Source organism: Delphinapterus leucas, chromosome 15, assembly GCF_059928025.1.
Source record: "Delphinapterus leucas isolate spDelLeu-1000000601 "Yukka" chromosome 15, BTC_Dleu_Yukka2, whole genome shotgun sequence".
Classification (NCBI taxonomy): domain Eukaryota; kingdom Metazoa; phylum Chordata; class Mammalia; order Artiodactyla; family Monodontidae; genus Delphinapterus; species Delphinapterus leucas.
In genome coordinates this window covers 69,886,595-69,914,033 of record NC_143143.1, presented here as the reverse complement: position 1 = coordinate 69,914,033, position 27,439 = coordinate 69,886,595, and the positions used below count along the sequence as shown (strand labels likewise).

At 54.5% G+C, this 27,439-nt stretch overlaps 1 protein-coding gene and 1 long non-coding RNA gene across 11 annotated transcripts in view; one reads left to right on the top strand and one right to left on the bottom strand.

Moving 5' to 3' along the window:
- Positions 1–19,093, bottom strand: part of PLCG1 (phospholipase C gamma 1) — a 34,500-nt gene extending 15,407 nt beyond the window's left edge. For 2 of the 8 annotated variants that reach the window (XM_022592396.3, XM_022592397.3), the window contains exons 1-2: positions 18,709–18,888; positions 18,154–18,472 (exon numbers count right to left, since the gene is read on the bottom strand). In XM_022592396.3, the coding sequence (XP_022448104.1) occupies positions 18,154–18,370 (217 nt within the window). In that variant the 5' untranslated portion in view covers positions 18,371–18,472; positions 18,709–18,888. Of the gene's footprint in view, positions 1–2,892; positions 3,020–4,676; positions 5,436–9,513; positions 10,243–18,153; positions 18,473–18,708; positions 18,890–18,939 lie in introns of those variants that run through there. The other 6 variants (XM_089896901.1, XM_089896898.1, XM_089896900.1 and 3 more) reach the window with 6 other exon arrangements.
- LOC111184175 (uncharacterized) overlaps positions 18,514–27,439 on the top strand; it is a 51,296-nt gene continuing 42,370 nt past the window's right edge. Inside the window, exons 1-3 of one of the 3 annotated variants that reach the window (XR_016387924.1) lie at positions 18,514–18,893; positions 20,105–20,318; positions 22,177–22,288. This is a non-coding gene — a long non-coding RNA (uncharacterized LOC111184175). Of the gene's footprint in view, positions 18,894–20,104; positions 20,319–22,176; positions 22,293–27,439 lie in introns of all 3 variants that reach the window. The other 2 variants (XR_016387922.1, XR_016387923.1) reach the window with 2 other exon arrangements.

Sequence of the window (27,439 nt, the reverse complement as noted above, 5' to 3'; positions counted from 1 at the left end):
CTGGAGGTGTTGCTAAGCTCAAAGGTCCTAACAGCCCAGAGCGCCCAGCCCTGTAGATGGCACATGGTGGGCACTCATTCAAGCCTCCCTCCCCCTCCCTCGGCTCTGTCACCTTCGGTGGTCTGTGGTCTGCACAGGCAGTCGGAGCAGGCACACAGGTTGCGACCCCAGGCCTGGAGAGCGCCTGGCTGCACACTCACACTGTCCCTGGGTGCCGGCTGGGACCCTGCACAGAGGGCACACTTTCCAGCCAGATAAAGAGACAGATTTAGGGAGGTCAAAAGAGAGAAGCCTGGCTTAGCCGCCAGAAATGACTCTGAGCGCTCCCTTGGCTCTAGAGCCTCTTCAAATGCTCTCGACCCAGACTGGCCCGGAAGATCTGGAGCCAGGAGGGCTGCCAGCATGCTGCCTGGCCCACCTCCCCCCAGAGCCCTCCTGGCCTGAAGTGCACAGCACCCCGGCTGGAATGTTCTAAGAGGCCCAATCCCAAGGCCTTCTTCCTGACCCTCTAGCCACAGCTGTGCTCCACCTATCCTACCTCAAACAGTGGCATCGCCTCCAGCCCCAGGCCCAGCTCCCCTGCCAGAACACTGCCGGTTCTCCCTGGGCCCTGCTCCCGTGCCCTCAGCAACCCTCACAGGCCCAGTCCTCCAGCTGAGGGCCCCCCAGTTCTCACCAATCAGCCATCCTTCTTGAGCCTACGAATCTGTATAGGCTGTTGTTGTTCTGATCCCTCCTGAGGTTGCTCACTATGGAGAACCCACTCCTTCTCCGGCCTTGAAGGCCCGCTGTGATGCGGCTCCAGTGATTTACTGCCACTTCTGCCCTCCCATCTTCTCTGCTCCATCCCACCTAAGCTGGACTGAGGGCAAGAACTGTCGTGTTTCCTGTCCCCATTTCACCTTGGTCCCTAGCCAGGGGCTGTCTACCTCCCAGACTCCACTCTCTCTCACCAAAGACCCAATTGGGAAGAGCCTTCCTGCAGTAATCATGCCCTTGACACCCTGGGGCACTACGTGTGTGTTTGTTCTTCAATCTCTCCCAGGCTGGGCAAGGCCACCCAGTGCTTGCTGAATGACTGAACAAACAACGGAAAAAGCAGGCACACCACTGGGGGGAGGGGTAGCACAGTGGGAGTGGTTTTTAAAATGAAGAGTTATGCTCAGGTAAAAACAGAGGGGGGGTGGGGAGGGAGACTGGGTCACAAAGACCCAGCCTGAGAAGACAGGGTTCCCAAAGATGGAAGGAGGAGCTGAACAGGGGAAATGCCCAGATCAGAAACTGCAGAATAACCACAAACCTTGCCCTCTGAAACAGAAACCAGCACGCTTTTCCGGTGCAGAGCTGCTGTCACCCCGCTCCCACACCTCTCACACAGGCACACGACCTCACACACACAACGCATACAGGCCAACGAGGCCTGTGTGGTCCACAGCCTGGGCCCTTCCGTGCAGCTGCCCGCCAGTCATCAGAGGTAGTTAGTCCACGATGTGGCTACCGCCCGGCAAGCAACTGCAGGGTCAATCTGAAGCCTGCTGCCAGGCCACCTGCAGCACCCCACACATGTGCTGCATATGCACACACACGTACACAAAACACACACTGCCAGCGGGTCCTAGGTGCCCTGTGGCCTGCCCCGTGCTCCTGAGTACATTTCCAGTGAGACCATACCGGAAGCAAAAGAGGCTGGTCCCCAAAACAGGGACCAGGTAGGCACACAACAACTCTGGGCCAGGCGCCCAAGTCTCCCAGGCTCCTGCTGGCCACACAAGGCCCCTTGTACTTCTCCCCATTGGAGCTGTCAGCCCGGCCCTCAGGCCCTCCAAGTCCATCAAGCCAACCGCAGGCTGGAAGGACAAGACACCAGGGTGAGAGGCACTACCAGGTTCTTAAAAGCTGCATCCTGTGTGACCTCCCACCTCAGCCCCACCCCCCTGCCTCCCAGAATAAATACAGCAGGGTCCTCTTCCTGAGAGCCAGGACCGGTTGCCCAGGGACTGCCATCAAGGGGAGGAGACCCCCTGGGACAGGCACGGCCTCTGCCCTGCAGGGTCTGGGTCAGACCTGAAGGAAGGGCAGGAAAAGAGACCCTCTCAGGACTTGGGAGCTTGGGGGAGGGAGGAAAACTGCTTAGAGGAGCAGGAAACCCACGACCCAGCACTCATTCCCACATAGGACCACGGAGAATAACATTCAAGGGACATGGGGAAAAGAAAAGCCAGTGGTACTGGGAGGTCCTGGCTAGGCTGGAGATGGGGGAGTAAGATGGGGGAACCCTCTGAGGACAAGGGCAGGATCCCACAACCAGGGGCCTGCAGCCAGGCTGGGCTGATGTGCAGCAGAAGGGAGTAGGGCTTTCGTTTATGACAAAGGCCCACCCCCAAGCTCACCCAAACCCTAGAGGGCCTGGGGGGGTCCATCAGCACAACCCAGCCAGCTCAGCCCATTAGGAGCCATGGAGGGCTCATTCCTCTAAGGACCAGGTCCCCAAGGCCCACGCAGAGGCCCCAAGGAACAGCGTGGGTATCACCATTCCAAGCAAGGCCATGGCAGACAGCGACAAGCCTGGGCGGTGAGGGGGGACTCAGTCCCTGGCATTTAATCGCCCACAAACTCTCATGAAGAAATAGACTAGCCCTCCTCAAGAGGCTCTGGGCTAATGAGGGACCACCGCACCTGGACCAGGGACTGGCCTCTCATGCCAGCCCTAAGGGCTGAGGACCTGCTCACAGGCCAGACTGCCTCCTCCCACTCCTTCAGGAAGCCTGCCCTGACCATCCCCTTCCTGAAGGCTGTCCAGGCCCAGCAGAGGAGAACCACACAGATCTTAAATTCTAGCTGTGAGGTCCTGGGCAGTCCCGCTCTTTTTTAAAAAAAATTTATTTATTTTACTTATTTTTGGCTGCGTTGGGTCTTCGTTGCTGCATGCGGGCCTTCTTCTAGTTGCAGCGAGCGGGGGCTGCTCTTCGTTGTGGTGCGCAGGCTTCTCATTGTGGTGGCCTCTCTTGTGGAGCACAGGCTGTAGGTGCACAGGCTTCAGTAGCTGTGGCACGTGGGCTCAGTAGCTGTGGCGCACGGGCTTAGTTGCTCCGCGGCATGTGGGATCTTCCCAGACCAGGGCTCAAACCCGTGTCCCCTGCATTGGCAGGCGGATTCTTAACCACTGCGTCACCAGGGAAGCCCAGTCCCCACTCTTCTGGCCTCAGTTTCCCTATCAGTAGTAAACTGGGGATTCCTCCTACCTCACTGGGTTGCATAAGGGCCCTGCCAGGAGCCGCCAGTCCCAGTGAAGTCTGAAGCCCCCTGCCTGTGTGCCTAGTGCCATTGACATGGGGCCTATGTGAGCCAGCAGCAGCCACTGCCAGGGCTTTGCTGGGGGCAAACCCAAACCTAGGCGAGGTAAAGCTGGCCTACAGCTGCCTTGGCCCAAGGAAAAGAACCCAAGTAGCCATTTCCCCAGCTCCAAAAAGGGTCTCACAGGGATGGGGCACCATGGGGGAAGAGTGGGACTTGTGGAGCCTCCGAGTTCACATCGGTGCACACAGACATGACATGCTCTAAGCCAGAGGCTGCTTCCTGAGCCTCAGCACCGGGCCTGTGCAGTCACAGCATCTCACCTACGCACCAGCCAACACGTGCCGGCACTACACATACCCCGACCTTGCATAGGGTGGGGCACCAGGAGAGAATGCTAACAGATCTGAAATCACAAACACCACGTTTCAAATCCCGTTTCTGAGGATACAGCTTGGGCCTCGGGCAAGTCTCTCAGCTCTTAGGTAGCCTGTGGATAAAGTGAAGGCCTTAGTGGGGGTGGGCCTGCCATAAACCCTTCACATGCAGACAGAGAACTACAGAGAGTCAGCAAAGTGATTTTGCTAGAAAGGGACAAGAGGACATACTGAAAATTAAACCCCCTAATGATGAAGATACGGTCAAGAAAACCACCAGCACCACCACACACAAAAAAACGAAATGACACATATCACAAATTTCTGGACATGAAACATGCATTCACCAAAATATTTCTCTTAAGAGAGTCTTCCCTTTAAGTGCATAAATTAATTGGTGGAAACTGCAATAGAAACTAACCGTTTCTCCCCAAGGCCACCAGGAAATTCAAAACTAACCGGACTCCCCTGGTGGTGCAGTGGTTAAGAATCCTCCTGCCAGTGCAGGGGACACGGGTTCGAGCCCTGGTCCAGGAAGATCCCACATGCTGCGGAGCAACTACGCCCGTGTGCCACAACTACTAAGCCTGCGCTCTAGAGCCCACGAGCCACAATTACTGAGCCCGTGTGCCACAACTACTGAAGCTCACACGCAGCAACGAAGACCCAACGCAGCCAAAAATTAATTTTAAAAAAAGAAACTAACCGTATAAAAATGCATGTAAATACTTTTTACAACTTAAAATAGCTGTAAGTCATGATAAATACCAAAGTTTCTTAAAAAACATCTAGGAAGCTTGAAAGAGGTAAGTGAATGTTATCGGGACAGGTCCCTTCCCCTGGGGTTTTCACTGCCCCTGACAGTGGGCTGTGGACGCCCAGCCCTGCAGCGTGTCCTGGAGGAAGGTGGGCAAAGCTCAGCACTCCTCAAAAGGGACCAAGTCCAGTCAGAGCCACGAGATCCAGAGACCCCAGCCCCACATCCGCTCCCAGCGCTCCCCCTACCTCTGAGCCTCTGCATGTGCCAGGCCCACCTTCTCAATTTAAGTTTCCATCAGGCCTGGTCCCGTGGCATACTTGGTGCTTCCGCATTCTGGTCACACCATCTGATGCCTCCTTGGTGTCAAGGCCACTGACCTGTGAGTTCCACAAGGAAGAAACCACATCTGCCTCCTCTCCATTCCCCAAACCCAGGTCCCTGGGGAGGCTTCAAAATGCTTACAGAGTGCTTAGAAGCAGGAATGAACACACGAGAGTTAGACTCCAGAGCTAATTATCTAAGAGGCCACAGATGCTCAAAGAGGGTATCAGGGATGACTTCCTGGAAGAGGTGGTGCCATGGGGCAACAAAGGCTGAGGAGCTCCAACAAATATGCAAATTGCAGTGGTCAGTGGGGTGACCATGTGGAGAGAAGAAAGAAGGACCAGACACGGGGTGCGGGCGCGGGCACCGCCCCAGGGGCCAGAGTAATCTGAAAACACTGGGAGGTTCCTGTACACAGGTTCCTGTAGCCGGTGGGAACCATGGGAAGCTAATGGTGCTTTGGGGAAAACAAAAGAGAACAGGCAGGGCTCTTTGAGCACCACGCCCTGCTTGGGTCTAAGCCAAGGCCACCAGGAGATTCAAAAGAGCGGGTCCCAGGGGTCGGGAGAGTTGTACAGACCTTCCCAGAAACGATCTCTCATCAATCACATCTTCTCCACATACAGCCTGGGCCAAACAGATGGGCCACTCCCAGTCCCCATCCCGCAAGTCAGCACCTCCTGTACCACCCTCCAAAGAAACTACACATCAGGGCCGGAGAGAGCACAAATGGAGCTGAACTTTCTCCCCCAGAGGATGCTGAGATGCAGAAAGGAATCCACGAAGGGAAGCGCACTGCCAACCAGCTGATTCCCAGCTCTGCACCTCTGCTGCCCTACACAGGGAGCCAGAGGCCTCTGCACCCTAGGGTGCCTGGATCGGCCAGGATTATACAGCTTTGACAGAGCCTCACAGCTTGGAAGGAGAAGGATGGAGGTGGCCAAAGAGAAGACAAGACAGAACCTGCACACAGGTGGGAAAGGAGTCTGATGCAGCAGGAGCCAGGGCCTGGGATGGCCAGCAGCTTCCATGTCGGCCACCTACTGCTCAAGGAGTAGGAATGAGAGCCCCCCTAGCCCCGCCCAACAGAACAGTCTGGAGCGGCTCCCAGGGAGAAAGATGAGAGCGGAGGGGTGGGGAGCTCTCAGCCTCCATTTTACAAAGGACGGATCCTGACTCAGAGACCCAGGGTCACAGGGTCATGCAGCAAAGGGAAGGTGAGGCCGGAGTTTATCTCCTTCCCATTCCTGTGCAGCAGCACCTTCAAACCAGACCAGAAGGGGCGAGAGGACTAAACCCCTTCCCGGATGCAACAGCGAAGGCCTAGCCAAACCCCGGAGTGCAGGGCACACCCAGGGCAGAGCTCAGCATCTGTCCCCGGTTGGGGTTTCGTCCATCACTGTTCCCCAAACACCTGACTGAGAAGAGCAGCCAGCCCTTCTCCCACCTTAATAAACAGGAAAAGGCCATTCGGACAGTTGGATGGGGATCTGTGGGATCCTCCTACACGGAACCCTGCACTCCTACACACTAACTGCTTCAGGTCACAGCTGTCAAGGATCCTCGCCAGTTCATGAATCATCTAGAGTCTAGATTCTAGGTGAACCTCCTCTGTGGAGCAATGAGGAAATGGAGGCTCCCAAGGGTCTTGTCACAGTCACGTGGTAGTTCATGTAGAACTGGGACCCTCTGCAGCGGCCCCACAGCAGCACACACCCTGAACTTGGGTTTGCAGAGAAAAAGCTGGGCAGCCCAGCAAGCCTTCACACCATTCAGGCAGGCAGCCCTCTTCCCTAAGATGCAAAATTAATCCCATCCATTTCAGAGGTGGGAACAGCATGCCCTGGCTCCAAAGGAAGGAAGGGCAAGGAGGCCCCACCCAAGGAACTCAAAGCTGGGAGAGAGATGAGCAGTTATCTACTGGGCTTGTTCTTTCATTCCATCACCGGGATCAAACTTTCAAATGTCTGTCTACTCCATGTCAGGCCCTGGGGTGGGTCCTGGATAAACAGAGATCAGTAAGGCATTGGAGTTCCTGCCCCTGAGAAAGCCAGAAAGCTCCTGCCCGGTGGAGGAAACAGATGGGGAAGCAGATAACTATGAGGTCCTGCAAAGAGTAGAACAACAGGGAGGTGTCTGTGGCACCGAGAGCCAGAGAAAGTGAGGAGCTGGATGTGGGAAGTCTCGGACCACTCTGTCCACAGAAGGCAGGTCTGGAGGACTGGCCTGTCCAGGTCTGCCAGGGAGGATCACAGAAGCCAAGGCATCGATGCAGCAGTCTGGGGGTTTGGGGAAAAGGGCATTCAGAGTTTCATGGATGAGAGGGGAGGGAAGGTAGGCCTCCGCTGGCCATCAACACCACAGTGGGGTCAGGTGCAACAGGGGGCTTGCTCCAGCTTCTCTGCCCGAGCCCACATGACGCCCCAGGCAGTCCCTTGGATGCTGACGTCTGCCCACTCTGCAGGCTGGTGCTGCCCGAGTTCTTTCTAGATGGCCTGTGTCTGTCAGGCTCCCAGCTACAGGGAAGAGGATGAGGGCCCAGCAGGGCTGGGTATTGGAGTGTCCAGGATCTCAAAAGGCCCAATGAAATGCTCCTCATGGTACATTCAGGCCACCTGGAGAACCACAGTACTAAGCATAAGTCGCTTTTCCAGCCTCCTCTTTCCTGACCCTCAGGGCAATCAACACGATTGTCCACGCCCTCCCTCCTGCTGGAAGTTCTGCCCTTGACTTCTCCTCTCCTGATTTCCTGCTTCTTCTTGGGCTCCAGGCCTATCCCCACCTGTCCCCAGGCTGGCCTTCGTCAAGGCCCCATGCCAAGGGCCTCTCCTCTCCCGAATGCTCTCCCTGCTCCCCAGTCAGTGTCAATGCAGGTAATTTACAAACACAGCTCTAGCCTACTCCTTGACTATAAGCTTCAGACCCTTCAAACCAACTGCCTACTTGCTGTCTCCACCTGTTCGCCTCAAAGTCAACCCCTCACAAAAACGAGGCCTCTTGCCACACCTCTCGGGTCCGCTAACAGCATCACCTCCAAAGAGGTGCATAGACTCGACTCTTCAGAATCATGCTTAACATTTTTTCTCTCACCCCCTCCAATCTAATCCCTGAACAAGTCCTACTGGCTTTTCTAATATCATTCACAACCACATTTACCTAGTACCTAGATGAGTGGGAACGCTGTGTATTTTAAGGCTATTTGACTGACTGTCTTCTCCACTGGAGCATAAGCTCCATGCCTGTTGGCGTCAATGCCCCAGTGCCTAGCAGGAAATGGACTGTTAGGAGAAGAAAGAAAAAATCTGGGGCCCTCTCCTGAAAGGAAATGATAGGGGCCTCCGGCTGGGGGCTGAGTGATAGGGGCTGAAGTTGGGGTACAGGTGGGAGGGGGATGGCAGAGGCCTTCCCCTGTGGAGCTTGCTGACCCCCATGCTGTCTCACGACCCCGGCCCTGCCTCCCCGCCTCTTTGGTTTCTGTTACTGTCACCATGGGCCCTTCCCTCTTTGGGGGACATGTGGGGCCAGCCCTCAAACCCCCAACAGAGTCAACCCTGATTAGGTTGGAGACGTTCTAAACAATGACAAGGGTCAGTAAGTCACAGGCCTGCTCATTCAGACGCCCTCTCCTGTACACCCACCTGCTCTCCCGGTTTAGAGCTGCTTGGTCCAGCCTCTCCTCAGTGGGCCACTCCCTTTGGGCAACACCAGCCCAAGCCAAGCCACTCTCCTGTCCTCCTTTTGCTTCCCGGGGAGCCAAGGCCCCAGTATGTGATCTACTCTCTGACCTCACTCCGAGGTGAAAGGGAACACCCACTCCCTGCCTCCCCAGGAAGCCCAGCTCAGATTCTTCAAAATCACCTCCCCTTTTGAGAGGAGTGGCTACCTTGGGACTTGCCCTTCCTGATTTTAATTCCCTGGTTCCACCCTCTTAAGACAGCTGCCTGCTAGCCTCCCACCCCTGCCTGCAGAGCCTCACCCTTCCAGTGTGGGCCAGTTCTCAGGCCAGGGACCAGGACACCCTCAAGGAACAGTCTAGGCATCGGGTGTTCTCACTGGAGGGGACTCTCTCTGTTATTTTACTGCTGGCCTCAAGAGGCTCTGAGCAACCCCTGACAAACCTATATATACTACGTTTTCTAACCTCCTTGCTGGATATGCTAAGAGCTCCCAAGAAAGGCCAGCCCCAGTTAGGAACTGACAGGCGAACACAGGCACATTATACTCAATTACTGTGTTAGGGTCAGAATAGGAGAGCTACCGGAGGACAAACAGGGGGAAGTGGTCTTCAGAGCCTCAGAGAGGGACTCGTCGCCCCCCGCCCCTGTCGCTACCCAACTTCCCAGCTGACCTCCTACCCTCAAGTAGGCGCAGGAGCCTTTGGGACCTGTGGGCAACTCCTCCCCTCCTTCCTAGGGTCAGTCACTCCATGAACTCGGGCCCACACTCTCTGGGCCTGAGGCTGAAGTCACACAATCCCATGGGGTTTGCATTCACCCACCACACACCCACAGCTACACAGCCAGAGTCCCAGTATGGTCAGTGTCCTACCCCTGCAAGGGCAAGGCCAGGCCAAGGACACTGGGACCTGGGGGGCGCCCCTTAAACAACCACTTCCTTCAGGACATTTCAGCTCAGCCACGTCCCCAGGTATCCAAGAAAACAGGAAGCCAACCCCAATGTGAATGGCCCACCCCCGATGAGTTAGAATTAGGTCTCACACAGACAAGCGGTCCAACTCTCCGTGGCACAACGCCTTACCAGTCTGGTCAGATGTCTGCCACCAGGGCCTGGGGCTTTGGTCAGACCGTCCACTCCTCACCGAGCCCACGCCTCGATCCTCTAGCCAACGCCAGCCTGCTAGCCAGCAGGGGGAGCGACCCACAGTGGCAGGCTGATTCTCTCTGGAGCCCCGCGCTCAGCCAACAGCACTTTAGGCACAGCTGTTTCCTGCCGGCCCTGGGCTTTCACGGTTTTCTGCACGTTCCAGATCACAAGCTTCCCAGGATCAAGGACTGGGTCACCTTCTTTTCTTGCTTCCTAACTCCAGGCTGCTTTGTGCCAGGCCTGGCTCAGCAAGGGAGATGCCAGTCTCCTGCAGGAGAAAGCCCTGCCCCATGTATTCTGCATCCTTAGTCTTGCTGAAGCCAGGGCCACCGGCCAACACCGGGAAGGGCCCAGAAGGAAGCAGCAGAGCCTATACACAAAGCCTACATGTGGGCTATAAAAAGGAGCCCTCCCTGCTTCCCCGAGGACAGGCTTGGTTCCTAGAGGTGACAAGTCGGGGAGAGACCTAGTACTTGTGCTTGGGCACTCAGCCACTGCAGCCTCTCAAAGGCAAGCCAAGCACCTCCTCAAAAGGAACTAGTCTTACAAGGAGGAGAGGGAGACCATCAAGAACTGCGGCAGGAATGCAAGCGGAGACTCTCCGAGCCGCATCTCCTGGGACCTCAGCCTCCACCAAAGCGACCACCTGCACTGTCCCCACCACCTCTTCCCCAGCCCCAGCATATCCAAGGACCTCCCCCTTCTCACACTTCTTCCCTCTCCTCTAGGGCTGAGGGCACTCTCTCGAGGCAGCCTCAGTCTCCGCTCCCTCTGGAGGCCCCAGCACACCCAGCTGTGATGAGCAGCTCTAACTCTGGGGTGATGGGGTGATGGCAGGAAGCTGTGGCTCGGGGGCAGCTCAAGCAGGGGTATGTGTGTTGGGGTGAAGGCGGAGAGATACAATTAGGCAAGGGCACAGCTATAATACCTCGGAGTGAGAACACAACGTTCTCTGTTTCCGAGACCCCAGCCAAGGCAGCCTCTTGACCCACAAGGGCTGCAGCCTACCTGCCACAACAGCGGGGCCACCCTCACTGTACCCCGTGCTCAAGTCACAGGAACTAATTCCTCCCTGGCCTCCTTTCCCCAAATCCTCCTCCAGCCTAATCTGCCCTGAGTGCTGAGGCTCTGCACCTGGGGGCAGACCCAGAGCCGCCAAGGCCCCCCTCCGGAAACAGTGGGGTGGCTCGCCACAGCGCACACATATGGCCTACGGGAGAGCCAAGCCTCGGCTGCCGTCAGCCATGGAGATGAACACAGCACACCCTCATCTCTCCAGACCGACAGAGCAAGCTTGGCTTGTTTCCTTCTCAGCGTGCCCGGACCCCGCCGTTATTTTTTCTTTCTGGCTGTATGTGCCTTAACCTTTATGTTTACCGCTAGACTCCACAGTGCTTGGCACGTCAGCAAATGCCAGAGTCCAAAGCCAGGGAGGCACAAGTGGCACCTCACTTGTCCAGTGTGCCACAGGGCCCAAGAAAGCTGTTTTCAGGGCTTTTTTTTTTTTTTTTTTCCTTCAAGGAAAGAGTAGCTATGGTGATATGGAAAGCTCACTATGCTAGAGATCTACTGCCACAGTGAACAAGTCAGAGGCTGGAGTCATCATGCATGTCTGGTTCAGCGTACCTAACACACAGGAGCTAAGACCACACTAAATGTGGGATGAACGAAGGAACGTGTGGACGAAGGCATGTGCTTCAGCTTGTCGTCGGGGTCCTGGAGAGGCCCTTCTCAGGGCACCTAGAGCCCAGAGCCCAGACTCCCACTGCCCTGGCAGAGGCTCAGTGCGGTTGTCACCACAGCCCAGTAAGAGCAAGTCAGGGCGAGGCTCTTCTGCTACCTTGGCCCCCACAGCAGGGAGAGTAGCATCTCGATGGGGGCTGTGGCAAGCCGAGGGCAGCAGAGGGTCCCGATGGAGGCTCTGAGTCCAGCGTGCCAGGAAGGGGGCCTGGGCGCATCGACCAGCACATCTGCCCAGAGGGCAGAGGAGAGATCAGGGAGCTCTGTCCACATAAAGTAAAACAAGTCTGGTCCTGCAGAACACCCACCTTACTGTCATTTCCCCAGAGTGGAGGAATAAACTGAACACTGCAGTGGGAATCAGAAGTTCCAGGCTCTGGTCCCAGCACTACCATGAACCTGCTGGGGCACCTTAGCCTTGGGGCCTTGGTTTCCTCATCTACAAGGGAGAGCCTATCATTCCCACCTCTCAGTTGGAGCTGTGGTGGAGCTCAAACAACACAATGGATGAGAAAATGCTCCATGAACTAATGCACTATTCAAGTACCCAATTTTTCTCCTGCCCCCGACCTCTGTGTACAGACTCAGGGAGGGAACAAAGAAAAGAAGTAGGAAACAGGCTTCTAGCCCAGGCTGTCAGAGCAGCCACGGCATCCAGCTTCGTGGTGGACAGAAGAACTGGAGCTCTGTAGTTAGTTATGGTGAAAGCAAAGGAAACAAATAGTTGTTAAGCACCCACGAGTGCAACATGCTGTGCTGAGCACTCTCACATAAAATCTATTTGACCGTTGTTAATATACTGCTCCGTGAGGGAGAAATTATTTTTATAGCTGAAGATCAGTTTAAGATAGGTTAAAGTGACGTGTACCCAAGGTCACAGGAAGAGCTGAGACTCAGACCCAAATGTGACTGATTCTGGCTACAGCTGCTGGAGGCCACTCCTCACCCTGCGCTCTGCCTAGAGTCTTATTACCTGATACCATGCTGCTCTCAAAGATTTCCCCCCAGAGAAGCCCGGGCGCCATGCTTCTCTAAACAAAGCACTCTACTAGGAGCTCCAGAACACTCCCCTCCTCCTGCCCCACCTCCACTTCTCCTGGGACTCCCCTCAAAGTCCCCACTGACTTCTGCAGTTCTAAGAGAGGGAGCAGAGAGGGGGAAAATGTCTCCTATCCCCTAATATCAGGCCTTTGCTACATTAGGCCTCCCTTCCTCCCTCCAACTTAGCCACCGCTGACTTCCTTGAAGCCACATCCCAGAGAAAAGGGCACAGAGTGGGAAGAGATGCCTTGAATTAACGGAGACCGACAGGGATGGTGATGGGAGAGGCAAAGGCAGGCCCTAGCACACTGACGTGCAGGCATTAAAGCACTTCCTGGAAGACAGGGGTCTCCCACCAAGGCGCTCAGGTAGCATTTCTCAGGGCGACGTTCTCAGAAATAGGCCAATCTGATACCTTCATATGATACCAGAACCGCTGCTCACAGCCAACTGCCCTGGCACCCTGCAAAAGTCAGTGGCAGGAAAGAGCCCTGATGATAGAGGGGCTCCTGAGAGCTTCAAGAAAGAGGCTAGGTGGCTCCTTGTCTCCGAATCAAAGCGCTTGGTGGCCAGCCCCCTCAATACCACAGGTACATTTGCTCCCTTCCACTAACAGGTCCTCCTGGGCAACTTAATCTTCACCTTCCTCCTCGTCAGGGCTCCCATGCGTGAAGCACTTACACGGTGCTACACTCCATGCGAAGCATCTTGCAGATTCTCTCCGAATCCTCATAACTCCCTTATGAGAAAAATGTAATCTATCCCTCTTTTATAAACAAGGAGTCCAGAGAGATAAAGTCACCCGCTCAGGTCACAGAGCAAGTAAGCGGCACAACAGGATTTTAACCTAGGCAGTCAGAGTTCAGAGCCGGAATGCTAAGCTACCCTGGCTCTACTGTCTCCTCCCTCCAGCCCCAGCCCCTCCCCTCCCCTCCATCGCTGCTGCCTCCCGCCTGCCTCGCATGGAGGCTGTGCTGTGCTCATCAGGTCTCTCCTGCAAACTGCAGTGGCTCACGGGTCTCCCTCCTCAACCTCTCCCAGACAAACACAGGACAGTCCTGCTTCAGCCTCTGGTGACAGCTGGCCTACAGAACAGAGCACAACCCACGAGTTACAGCATGCCATGGCCCTCCCTACGCTGCCCCCAGCCCAACCCCTGCACAGCGATCCCCAGGGCCTCAGCCAGGGCACAGGCAAGTTCCTCAACCACTCAGAAAGGCCCAGCTCCCCGGCCACCTTCCGTGTGAAGCCTTCCCGGCTCTCTCCCCTCGACCCTCTGCTTGCTGAGCAGAGCTCGTTACTCTGCACTCAGAAAGCTCTCAGTATGGACCTCTAGGTACATAACACACAGGGTTATAATTACACGTTCCCAAATCTGTCTCTTCCAGGAGTCTGGGAGTCCCTCAATGCCACTGACCAAGTCTTATCCATCTTTTGAACCCTTAGTGCCTAGCACTGGGCAAATAAGAGGTGTTCACACAATATTTACTGAGCAAATAAATGCCCCCCATTCTAAGGGGCTACCCAAAACAAGCTAGTGACCAAGCTCTCTAACTGGTAACTCAAGCCTGTGCATCTGCGTACGTCTGTGTGGGCACGTGCACACACACAGAGAAGGTGGAGGTGTTGGGGGCCCCAAGGCTGCTGTGCTCAGCTCTTCCAGGCATCTGTGAAGCAGGCCCCTTTCCTAGGTTCACAGGGAAGAAAAAGCCCCAGCTGGACAGAGAGCTTGGCCGGGCTGGTCTGGAAACCCACACATCAGGGCAAGCCTGGGGGGCTGAGGAAACACTAAGAGGTCTGACTTCCCCTGGAAAAACTAGTCAGACAGGAAACGCACAGGCGAGGATGGCTAGCTCTGGAGATCCGGACATGTGCTCTCACCCCTCTCCCCCCGGGAGCAACCAGCCAGCACAAAGAAAATCCCCAATGATACAGGCCTGCCCTCCTCAGGCACCTTGGGCCCAGCCTTCAGGGCTGGCCCTGTGGTCTATCTCCTCAGCAGTCTGACAGCCACAGGGGTCAGGCCTCAGACAGCTGGTACCAATGTCACCTACCCTGTGAGCCTGACTGCCTTGTCCAGGCGGTTTGCGTTCTTCTGCCACCCCCCACCCCTGGCATCAAAGGTACCATTCCATTGTCCCCTTTAGTTTCCCTAAGGGCAAGGGCCTGTTTTCATTCACCACCTGAGAAAGCCTGGCGTCTAGAAGGGTGTCAATGTAAGAATCAAAGACGAAAGGCTGGGGCTGCAAAAGTTCCCACAGATACGCTTGGATGGCACTCAGAGCCCACCATGGAGCCTCCACCTGAGCCACTGTACCCACAATGACCCTTGACTGAACCTCTCATCCCAGAAGGCACCAGAGGGAAAAGTGTAGAGCCAGAGCCTAGAGAGGCTGAGGCTGTCTGTAAGGAACAGTCTGAACACAAAGGTTTCTCCTCAGAGGAGCAACGCAGACCACAGAACGGGGGCCTGAGACCACTCACAGCACAATCCCGGGGCTCTGAGTCCTTTTGGGACTGGCCGACCAGCCACTGACTGGAGAGCCGGGTCCAACTGAGGCTGTCACATGGCAGCACAATTCACTCCCTACATTTCTATTTCCTCATCTGTAAAGTGGGGTGGTACTCCAGGCCCTTTAGAGGATAAACCAAGAAAACATGATGAAAAGTCTCTGTAGCACTCAGCAGGAGGTCTGTAATTGCTTTGTGCTCATTTAAGTCAGTATCTGTACCATAAAAAGCCCAACGTTGACCTGGTTCCTGTCACACCACCGTGACAACCAGCACCAAGGCACTTCCCCACCCCTCTTTTAAGCCAAACTCCCACTGGAGAAGTGAGCACCTGCCAGCCCCGTCTCACAAGTGCAGAATAAAGTGAGAGGGCACAGAGTTAGGCCAGAATGAGGTCCTGTACATAAGCGGTCCCCAAACTTTTTGGCACCAGGGACTGGTTTCGAGGAAGACAATTTTTCCACTGACGGGGGGCGGGGGCGTTTCAGGCGGGAATGCGAGCGATGGGGGGGGGCAGCAGATGAAGCTTTGCTCACTCGCCCACGCTCACCTCCTGCTGTGCGGCCCGGTTCCTGACAGGCCGAGGACTGGTACCAGTCCATGGCCCGGGGGTTGGGGACCCCTGCTCTACATGAGTGCCGGGCACTTTCATTGAACCCCAGTCTCTCCTCAGGGCCACGGACACCCTGAGGGTCCCAGAAGTGTCTCTCTCTCTTTGGCCAGGTTACAGGGTCAGCAGGAAAAGGCCAGACGGCAAGGGGCCCTGCTGGGAGTCTAAACTTCCTCAGAACCTACAGAGGGGGGCTGCAGGGATCGGAACCCCACAATGAGGTGCACCCATGAATAGGCAGCAATGGGGCAGCTTCAGCATGAGGCTCTGTTTGCAAGGTCTGAACTCCACATGAGTGTCCATTAGCCTTTTCACCCGGAATCCTTCAACCCGGGCCTCCAAAATCAAAGGGCCAGGGCCCCTTCCACATCCTTTGCCCACGTTCCAGGCCTCTCAAATCCCAGCTAACTGATGAGATCACTGAATTTGTACCTCTCTGGCTGACCCACCATTGGGGGCTGGGGTCATCGGGTCCTCTGCATTCCTGCCTCCATCCCCAAACACCTGAGACATCGTGGACTAGCCTCTTGCCTCTCCACACCCATTCCTTCTGTACATGCCCCAACGTACAAACGAGAAAGCTACCCACTCATGAGCCAGATGCGCATATCTCCTTATACTTACTCTATCCACTGTTCTACGTGGTAGGTGGGCAGCTGAGTAGTTGGGTCAGGGCAAAACAAAACCATATCCTCCCATCTCCGGGTAGTGATCTCAGTGAAGTGGGAACTGGGGCCCCATCCTCCTCCCTTCCGACACCCTCACCCTGTGTGGCTCTTCTGCAGCCACACAGTCCCAGTCCAGGAGAGCAGTCATACTCCATTATTGTTACCATTAATAACGGCTTACACTTATTAAACATTTACAATGTGTCGGGCACTGTGCTAGCTGTTTTAATCTTCTCATTTAACCCCCAGAGCAACAAAATATAGTGGATGTATTATTACTCCCACTTCGCAGCTGAGGAAACTAAAGCTCTGAGAAGTAGCTAGCTGCAGGGGATACACAACTAATATACACGGGCTTCAAATCCAACCCTGCCTTCAACCACTGTGCTGCACTTACTGCCTGCTGGTCACGAGCACGGTTTGAAATGCAGTTTGTTACCTAGGAGAAGTCTATCTGGGAACCTCCAGCCCGTGCTACCAATTCAGGAGAGCGAGCACACAGAGCACCACAGAAACATGGAAGGGGCTGCGCCTGGAGTCTGATGCCTGGGTGATGTTTCCAGGGCCATCCCAGCTCTCTGCAGTGTCTGTCCTTCCTCCACTTTGGAATCCAGTCTCTCAAATAACTAAAATTTTCTCCCAATGGCTGACAGGGCCGACGGGGGCACCGAGGAAGGTGGCTGCCGTGTGGAAGTTTGGCAGCTGTGTCAGATCTGGAGTTTGTAGTTGAGGACGGCTGCCTCACCATAAGACCTTCCTTCCTCCCAATCTTCTCAGCCATCTTCAGGCAGGTACACCACAGCCAAGGAGGTCTGTGGGACCTTCCTTGGGGGTGTCACTTCCTGAACCCACTTCCTACACATGGACCTAATTCTGAACCTGGCTCTAACATCAGTCTCTGGGGGACTTTGCAGGAAGCAACCCCACAGCCTGGGGTTGCAGACAAATCACCCCTCACACTTGGAGGTGGGGGAACGGAGAGCAGAGCTGGGGGCCCATCCGGCCACAGCACAAGCACGCGCTCAGTGGAATAACACTCTGAAGGATTTGGGGTTTTTCAAAATCCCCCACCTCCCTCCTTCGCAAAAGCAGCCAAGGTCAGGCCTGGGAAGGCAAAGAGGCAGGAAATCAAGAGTAGCCACTCCTGGTTCCCTCCAGCTACGGGACACAGGCCACAGGACACAAAGGGCTAGACCCCAATTTGGCTGCGTGCTCTTGAACAGTACCTGACACAAAGCAGTGAGGCTGGCCTCCTGGGAGCCAAGCTCTTGAGAACGTGCATCCAAGGACAAGGGGAGTCTGGCCCCTCTCCATGCCCCGGCTTTGGGTATCTGCCCACGCACACAGACCTCCAAAATTCAGCTTCGGGACAAAAGCGGCGGGAAAAAGCAGCCACTGCCTCCCCTCAGGCTTTTCCAAACCGAACAGGACCACCTTCCTCCCTCTCCCCGTGACGGAGATGCATAGGCCCGGTTCCGCTCCAAAACCAGCCCTCCCGTAGCAACTGCCTAAGTTCTACCCAGGGAACCCAAAGGTTCCGTTCCAAGTATGAGCCCAGCCAGGAGGCCCAGAGTTTCGCGGAGGCTGCTCTTTTTGGAGAAAGGGCGCGCATCTGGTCTGGCCCCGGTTCTGGGGCTGGCAGGGGGCACGCTGCCTCGGCTCCCGTCGCCTCGGCCGACACCGCTCCCGGGCTGTGGGGGACTAGACGCCGGCCTCGCTGGTCTCCAACCCGCTAGGATTTTTAGGCCTCTGGGCAAAGAGCCTGGAACACGCCCCCCGGCTGGGGGAGGGGGTGTCCTGTCAGGTGACTGAGGACCCGGATGCCCCCCGCCCCCGGTGACCACCCGGGCCGAGGCGGGGGCGGGGCCCACAGGGTGTGGGGGGGAAAGCCCGAAAGTTTGCCCAAGTCTCTCTTCAGCGGCGGCCCGAGGAGCGCGGGAGCCGGGCGCAGACCACCGCCGCCCCCGCGCGCGCTGCGGGCCCCAGGGAGGGGGGCGCACTTACTGGCCCCCTCGATCTTGTCGGCGCCACGGCTCCACGTGATCTGCCGCGTCTCCAGCTTGACCTGGAAGGTCTTCCGCTCGGGCCGCTGCGACTTCTTGGAGTAGAACAAAGTCATAACGGTGCCCACCTCGAGGCTGCGGCAGAGGTGCAGCACCTCGGCGTCCGAGGGCGCGCCGGGCCCGCAGCCGTTGGCGCAGGGGGACGCGGCGCCCGCCATGGCTCCGACGCTGGGGGTGGCACAGGCTGCCGCGGCGCAGGCCCGCCGGGAGCGAGCTGGCGGCGGCGGAGGCGGCGGGCGAGCAGACCCCGGCGGCGGCTCCTGCGGGCGGAGACGGGGCGGGGCCTGAGCGGGGGGCGGGGCGGCCTTGCAGGCCCCGCCTCGGCCCCCGCGCCTGGAACAAAGGCGCCCGCGCGCCCGTGGGGAGGACCCCCGCCCGTCGCCCGCCGCCGCGCCCGCGCCTGCGCCTGCGCCCAGCGACCCCCGGACAGGCCCCAGCTGGGGGCGCGCGCGCCGCCCGCGGTCGACCTGCCAGTCCCTCCGTCCCGCAGAGCTACCTCACGCGGCCCCGGACACAGCCTGGCGGCCACGGCCGGCCCCGTCACGCGCGGCAGCCTCGCGCCGGCCCGGCCGTCAGTCGCACACACCGGCTGCCCAGCCCACTGTCCCGCACAGGCCCGGCCGCAGCAGTTCCCTCAAGCCCGCCTCCGGAGCGCCGCCCGCGCAGCGACCGGGAGGAGAGGTGAGGGTGCGGAGCGCCCCCCGGGCCCGCCAGCCAAACCCAGTACCTGGGCGGGCTGCCCAGCGGAGGGAACCAGGCCAGGCCGCCTCGCCTCACACCCGCGGCGGCGGCGGCGGCGGCGGAGGCGGGTCCTCCGCGCTCCATCTCTGGGGAGGGGAGGGGGCGGGGCCTCCTGCGGATTGGTCGTCAGGCTCTGACGGACAGCCGGCCTGTCCCGTCTTTCCCCTCTGGCCGCCCAGGGCCGGCCCGCGGGCAGCTCCTAAGATTGTTGGACCCACGTTTGTCCCGGCCCAGTGGCCAGTGTGGCCTTGGGGGGTCCCGTTATTCGGAGTAGTACTCCAGGCCTGAGCATCCACTGCAAGTCCTCCCGTGGTCTTCGCCTCTGTCCCTTGCCTGGACCAGTGTTTTCCGCACCGCACGCTGCGTCTCCACGCGGCAGGACGCGGGCTCAGGCCCTACCTCACTGCGCCCCTCCTGCAGATGCTCTCCGGAGCTTTGGTTTTCCCGGCCCGACTCCCCCTGTTTTCCTCCTCCCTCTCTGGCCGCTGCCTTTCGACCTCCAGAAGCTTCTCTTCCTCTGCGGTGGGTCCTGAGTCAGTTCCCAAGGCGACCTGACCCTTCCCATGGCGTCACCCCCCCGTCCCCCCTCCCCCGCCAAACCCAGGCACCCTAGTGCCAAAGCTGGATCTCCCCCACATCCAACTACCTGCTCCACGTCCCCACGTAACACAGACATCTCACCTCCCTCTTCAAATTGCTTCTCCCATAGCCTTCACATTGTCAGAACGTGGCATTAAACTCCTCTAAGATGCTTGGGCCAAAACCATTGGAGATACCCTTGATTCCTCTCTCTGCCTAAACCCCCCAGCAATCCATCAAGTCCAGTTCACTCTACCTTGGGATATCTCCGCTCCACCCACGAGCTCAAGGCCCAACTTCTCTCAGACAGACTCTTTAGCCTCCTTGGTCTTGCCTGCATCTATTCTCTATGCTCTAGTCTTTAAAATGAAATTAAATCATGATTCCCTACCTCCAGCCTCAAACCATTCATAACTTCCCACGGCACACTCTCCCTACCTGGCCCAGCAGGTCTTATGTGGTCTGGCCCCTTTCTCACCCATTTCATCTCTCACCACCTCCCCTTCAATCCATTCTGCAGCCACAAGGCCTTTTGTTGGTTATTTGAATAATTCCCACTCTTTGTCTTCCAGCAGCCACTCCCTAGACTCACCCCTGCAATCTAGCTGCCCCTGTCACAGAACACCGCCCAAACTAAAGACACCTGCGGCCACAGTGGAGCCTGTCTGACGGATGTTGAGCCAGGCAGAGCCAGACAGAGCAGGACAACGTACTGCACGTCAGAGGTAAGAGGCTCAGCAGAGCACCCAGCTGATGCTAGAGATAGATCCAGGCTTCCAGGAATGTGTGAGTACATATACGTGTGTGTTCAGGCTTTCCCCCCATCTGGGTGGTGACTAGTGTCTGGGGCTACCTCTGACTTTGTCTTGCTGTAGTGGTAGCATGTGTGTGTGTGTGTTTTGATCCCCTCAAGTGCAACCCCCAAGGAGCTGAGAATTCAGCCTGCAGTTGAGGCGTTTGTGCTAGTAGGCTTCAGCTACCCAAGGGGAGGTGGAGTGGCTGAGATGGACTGCCACCTAGTGACAGGCCTTTAAAGTAGGAGGGAGGGAATGAAAGTTGACCCAATGCCCGGCCCAGCATTACAAGGTTTACAATATGTTGTCACACCTGATCCTCATAATTACTCTAATCAGGGATGATTGTTCCCAATTTACTGATGAGAAACTGAGATTCAGAGAAGTTCTACAGCTTGCCCCAAGGCCACATAACTAACAAGTGGGGATTTGAACCCAAATCTGTCTGATGCCATGCATTTTCTGCCTCACAGGAAAGCCACTGGCTTCAGTAGGTGCTGGTGGTCAGTGGACAGTGAACACGGAGGCTAGCTGGCTGATCAGCAAGGGTGAGGGGAGGCCCTGGGCACAGGAAACCTGAGTGCAGAACTTGAGTGCTCACAGCGTGTGGTTTGGGCTTGCTGGGGCTTGAAGCGGTGCTTGCCCCTGTCTGCGGCCTTGAGCTTCTCTGTGCTAGGTGTCGGAACCATGAGTCAGGAGAACAAGAGAAACTCAGCACCAGCGCCCCGGGAATTCACAGACATTAGACAAACACTTTGTTATGTAGGGACAATTATCATGGAGGCTATGGAGAAAAAGAACAGAGGACTATGAGCTAAAACATTAGGGAGACTTACTTGAGATCTAGTAGACAAGAAGACATCAGCAGAGGCCTAAAGGATGTGAGGAGATGGCTGGGTGAATTATTAGAGGTGGGTTGGAGGAAAGTACTTTCCAGGCAGAGGTAACAGCATGTACAAAGGCCCTGAGACCAGAAAGAGCTTAGTAAGTTTAGGAATAGAAAGAGGGCTAGAGTTTACTAAGTGAGAGGGAACACGGGAGGTGATGAGGCCAGGAAGACAGGTTGGGGCTGACTGGGCCCCTCCCTGCTTATCTGATCTAATCCGTTTTTCCAGGAGGCCTCCTAAGTGCTGCAGCCCTCATTTACTTCTTGGGCCAACTTGGGCAGCCTGTGGGTGGTGATGCTTTTTAAAAATCTCCATTTTTCCATTTTCTGAGAGCTTCCTGACATGTAGCCCATGCTTCCTTGCTTTTGCTTTTACTTTTGCCTCTGGGTCCGGGCCTCCGGGGGCTCCAGAAATCCCTGCCAACAGGATCTCAGGTTTTCAGTCTGCTGCCAGGCTCTTAATCAGGAAACAGGGCCCCATTTTCTCCTGGGACTTCTGAGCCAGCATCCCAGGTCTCAGGTGCCTCCCTCCACCAAAGTAGGTTCAGGAAAAGCAGGGTGTGCAGAGGGTGTGACTAGTATGGGCTTCCCCCAGCTCAGCATATATATGGGTACGTGGGTGTTACTGGCAGTGCCTGCAGCTGCGCTGGCTGGGAGGGAGCAGCCCAGCACCCACGCAAGGCCCACACAGATGACATCACCAAAGCTAGCCCGGCTTGGGCCTATTTCTGTCAACACTCATGCTTCAGCATGCTCCGGCTATGCCAGTACCTGTGCCTGGAGTTTGGAGGGGGAGTCCCAGCCGAGTTGCCCCTTTGGCCTTGTGGGCCTGACCCCACAGGTGTTTATTTAGCAAACACTTAGAACAGCACTTGGCATGTAGTATAACTGCTTTACCCCCATTGGCTCATTTACTCTTCATTACAGCACTGAGGTAAGTTCTCTCATTATCCCCATTTCACAGAAAAAAAATTGAGGCATGGAGAGGTTGAGAGGCATACTCGTGGACACATAGCTAAGAGGTGGCAGAGATGGGATTCAGACCCATCCAGAGTCCATGCTGTGTTGCCTTCCATGTAGGTATGAACATTTTATTTTGTTTTTTTACCCCTTCCTTAATACCCATACCTGATGTGTTTTCTATTTTCAGTTATTTGGTTAAATACTGTTACAGGCTGGGTTCTTTGGGAAGCAGGCTTTGTGACAGAGGTTAGTGTGCAGAACATTTTTTAGGGAGTGCCCTTGGGATCAACACTGGAAGGGAGGGAAGGAAACAGGAGGGGACGCAGGGAGAAGTTAAGCTGTGATTCAGGCCTGGTGACAGCCTCAGCCAGCCCCCCAGGGAGCTCTACTGCAGCACCTCAATAAGCCATTGAATGTGGGCTGTCTTGGGAAGAGCACAGCCTCGGCCAGACAGCTGTCTGCAGCCACGGTGGTCTTAGGGAGCTGACAGGTTTCCCGGAAACAAGTGCTTCCTTGAAGGGGAATCTGAGTGGTACATCACTGTGCCCATCACAGATGTCTTCTTTCTAGTCTTTTAAGTACTCGAAACATTTCTTAAAAGGCAAAAATATTGTACTGTAGAAATGGGATATGCTGTTATCCGAAGGAGGAATGTAATTTGGTTAATATGGGTTAACATGGTGGCTGTGATTGAGAATCGAATGTTGGCTGAGCTTCCTGGTAGCCAAAGCAAAAACTCCTTCTATTCTGATAATTGATTCCTTGGGGGAGAAAAATTTTCCTGGGTTTAAGTTATAAAAGAAGTTTCTCAAGTGGACACTTATTTGATTGAAATAGTGGAGAATGTTCTCAGCAGATTAACAGCAAATGCCGACACAGTTTTCATTGTTCCTTGTAATGACCTCGAGTGAACATAGAAGGTATAAAAATATAGCTTAGTGAAGCCCCTTCCACAGTTGAAGGTAGGCAGATTTATAGACTTGCAGCATCAAATCTGATCCATGCATGAAACTTTATACCTTTTCTTTAAACTTTTTAAAATTGTTACTCAGTAGTTTCTTATGTTAGACGTCTGACCAGCCCTTCTCCAGCATCTGAGTCAGCCAGCCTGCCCCTAAGCATACAGCTCTTACTTAATAAGCATTCACCTTAGTGCACTTTGAACTCCATCCCATAACCTGCGGTCTTGTCTTTTGAGCTCTCATCCCCAGTATCCATCCATTGGCTCCACCTTAGTCATTGGGCCTCACACTTTTTCTGTCTTATTCTCCTGCTCACCTGGGAGGTACTCTCAGCTGCTCCAGAGCCTCGTGTTTTCTGTCCCTCATGGGGAAACCAGGCCGGGACTCTGCTCTCTCTGCAGACCCTGCTTCCCCTTTGCTGATGGGCTCCTCTAATGGGACCCAGATGTTGAGGCAGGAGAGCTGGACTCCAGATGTCCCTTCTTCAGGGAGGTGGCAGGGATACTGCAACTGCTTCGCTGCAGGCAGAGAAGGGGAGTGCCCTCGCTAGCCGCTGGCACAGGCCAGGCCGGACCTGCTGTTTTTCCACCTTTTCTTCCCTTCTTCCAACAAACACTCCTGATGCCTCCTCTATAGCATTGAGACAGCAGAATGAATCAGACTGAGTTCCCACTCCAGTAGTGGAGAGAGAAATGCCAACAGACGTTTGTCAACAGATGACAATTTAGTGTGATAAGGGCCCCTGGAGCACTGGGAAGGGACAGCTGACCTTACTAGACCTGTTGGTGGCTGTGGGGACAGAGCAAAGTGAGGGGTATGCCTTAAGATATGGCAGCTCTAAATATAAGACAGTCAATCACCTGTTTTGACAATAAGGTCACACTCCAGGTGTTTTGTGGCTATTTTTGCAACTAAAATGTATTGATAAATATTTTTAGAGATGCATGATTCAGATGTCCACATATAAGTTTATTTAGTTACATATTTTAGTTATTTATCTTTTAAATTTATTTTATTTCATTTTTGGCTGTGTTGGGTCTTCATTGCTGCGCGTGGGCTTTCTCTAGCTGTGGCGAGTGGGGGCTACTCTTCATTGAGGTGCGCGGGCTTCTCATTGCGGTGGCTTCTCTTGTGGAGCACGGGCTCTAGGCGCGCGGGCTTCAGTAGTTGTGGCGCATGGGCTTAGCCGCTCCGCAGCATGTGGGATCCTCCCGGACCAGGGCTCGAACCTGTGTCCCCTGCATCGGCAGGCAGATTCTTAACCACTGAGCCACCAGGGAAGTGCCTCTTTACATGAATCTTTGACTTCTATATAGTTGTCGCCATTAAAGCCACTTTTTGAGTCATCTAGTATAATTTCTGAAAGCATGTCATCTTCCTTCTCAGTCGAGAAAGAGCACTTTTGAAAAATCAGCTTTAATAAGGAATAACTTACATAAACTAAAATGCACACTTTTTTTTTTTTGCGGTACGCGGGCCTCTCACTGTTGTGGCCTCTCCCGTTGCGGAGCACAGGCTCCGGACGCACAGGCCCAGCGGCCATGGCTCACGGGCCCAGCCGCTCTGCGGCATGTGGGATCTTCCCGGACCGGGGCACGAACCCGTGTCCCCTGCATCGGCAGGCGGACTCTCAACCACTGCGCCACCAGGGAAGCCCAGAATGCACCCATTTTAAGTGTAAAGTTTGGTGAGCTTTGACAAATGTATACCCTCACGTGCCCTCCACCCAGTTGTCATAGAACATTTCCATCACCCCAAAAAGTGTTTGGGTGTCCTTTTACAGTCAATCTCCCCTGCCCCCAGCCGGCAATCACTGTCTACTTTCTGTCACTACAGATTAGTTATGTGAGTTCTAAAATTTCATGTGAATAGAATCATAGAGTATGTACCCTTGGGTCTGTGTTCAGCATAATGTTTTTGAGATTCATCTGTGTCGTTGCAGAGAAAATACTTTTTGAATCAGTATGTGATACTATCACTAGAAATTTTAACCTAAGCATAATTACCTTTTTGTATAACATTAAAACAGGTTTCTTTTCATTTCTCCCATAGATATATATTAATGATCTACATAATCACCACTTAAATTGTATTGCTTTAAAAATGTTACAGAAAATTTCAAATGTATATAAATGGAGACAGGATAGCATCAGCCAGCTTTAATTATGAACTGGTGGCCACTCTTGTTTTGTGCCAGACTCTACCCATTAACCCCTTCCATATAATTTTGACACAAATCTTAGCTCTATAATGTTATCTATAAATATTTCAGTGTTTTTCTAAAAGACTCTTTAAAAACATAAATACATAACTGCAGTATCATTTTCAAACCTGAAAAAATCAACACCGTTTTGCTATTTAAAGTGATCTTGAAGAGGCCTGTTTACATGTAATACTTGGGATTGTGAGAAATAATTACCGAGTCTGTGGTAAATTTCTTTGCCTCCTTGTTTACTGGTTTTTTCAAGGGACTACTTATAATCATCCAAAACTAGCTTGACTGAGGTCATTTCAGGATAATGTGTTTTCTCCAAAAAGTGCTTTTCGGTTCGAAACAGTTGAGAGAATAACGCAATATATGAGGGATTTTGTAAGGACTGAAATATAAGTAAACTCTTTTCTCAGAAGAAAAAAAAAATTTTTTTTTTTTAAGTTTTCTGTGGAGGAAATACCTATATTTGGTGTATGTGGTATTTAGGAGGTGATATCAGAGTTGATGATTTACTGGTTGTGGAAGTGAGAGAAAGATGTGAAGGATGATGGCTGCCCTAGGTTCCAGTTGGGGGACAGAGTGGATGGTGGTGCCTTTCCCTGAGATGTGAAACCAAGCACAGTGGGCTTGGAGTGGTAGGTACTGAGCTCGGTTCTACAGACTTGAGATTGAACACGGACATCCCCACTGAGACGTAGTTGGCAGTGCAGTATGTGTCTGGAGCTCAGGAAGGGGGTCTAGGCTGGAGGTAATGATGTGGAGGTCATCGTGTTCAAGTGTGAATGAAATCAGCTAGGCTGAGAAGAGAACCACAGCAGTTAAGGACCTGATATAGGAGGAAACAGAAGCAACAGCCTGAGAGGGAGGGGTAAAATCAGGAGAGGGTGGACCATGGAAACCCAAGAGAAGTGCTTTAAGGGAGTGGTCACACGTTGTATGATTCCATTTATGTGCGATGTCCAGGAAAGACAGATCTATAGAGAAAGTAGATTAGTGGAGGCTGGAGGTGGGAATGGGGATTAACTGTATGTGGGCATGAGGGATCTTACTGGGGGGAAGAAGTTCTAAAACTGATTTATGGTGATGGCTACACCACTCAAGTTACTAAAAATCATTGTACAGTTGGAATGGGTGGATTTATGATATGTATCAATAGTGATTAAAAAAAAGTGGTCAAGTGTCCAGTGCCACAGTGAGTTTAAATAAGATGCAGAAGCAGAGCCCATTTAGTGGTTTGGTCACTCATTCATGGGTGATTGTGGTCCGAGTGGAGGGGGAACTGGAGGCAAGATGGAGCAGAAGCTAGTTGCAGTGGGTGGGGGAGTGACCGGGTGGTAGAGATGACTCATTCCAGGTGCTTGTGAAACAGAGAGAGGGAGGGGGTGGTGGCTGGAAAGGGTTGGGAGTTGTGGTTTCTTTTCTCGTTGTTTTTTGTTGTTTTTTTTAATGTGGGCGAGGCCTGAGGTAGACTTGACAGGGAGAACGGACGGGCTGACCAGACGTGGCGGGTGAGGGCGGAGGCAAGCAAGCACCCGGATGTCTGGCTGTGGTAGCGTGTGGAAGCAGTCTCCTTTTGCCCACAGCTGGACTCTAGCATCACGGAGGAGCCTGACAGGAGGGAGTGGGTCAGACCCTGCACATCTGGCCTCTGCTCCCAGATGAGGCTGGAAGTGGGAGGAGGGAACCTACCTGCCAGATGAATAGGAAGGGATGGTCTCCTGACTCCGTGTTCAAGCATCCTTCGGGGCCCTTCATACCTGGCCCTCACCTACCTGTCTAGACTCTTCCCTCATTGCAGTGGCCAGGTCAGCTTCCCATTCTCTGGCTTGCTCTCCCAGCCTTGTTGCCACCACCCAGGATGTCCTTCACAACCATTCTTGACCAGTATCTAGTTGCCCTGCACCTGCCCTCAGCAGAAGGAAGGTCCTTGCCAGGAAAGGTGGGCACAAGTTTGTGCTCATCAGTAAAATCTGCCTGTAATGCCGCCTGTCCCCGGTTTCTAGTTGTGGTCCAAGGTTTGTCCTCTGGTTGTGGCAGGTCCCGCTGAAGTGTATTGATAAGGCACTGGACGAGCCTCTCTTGTTACTATT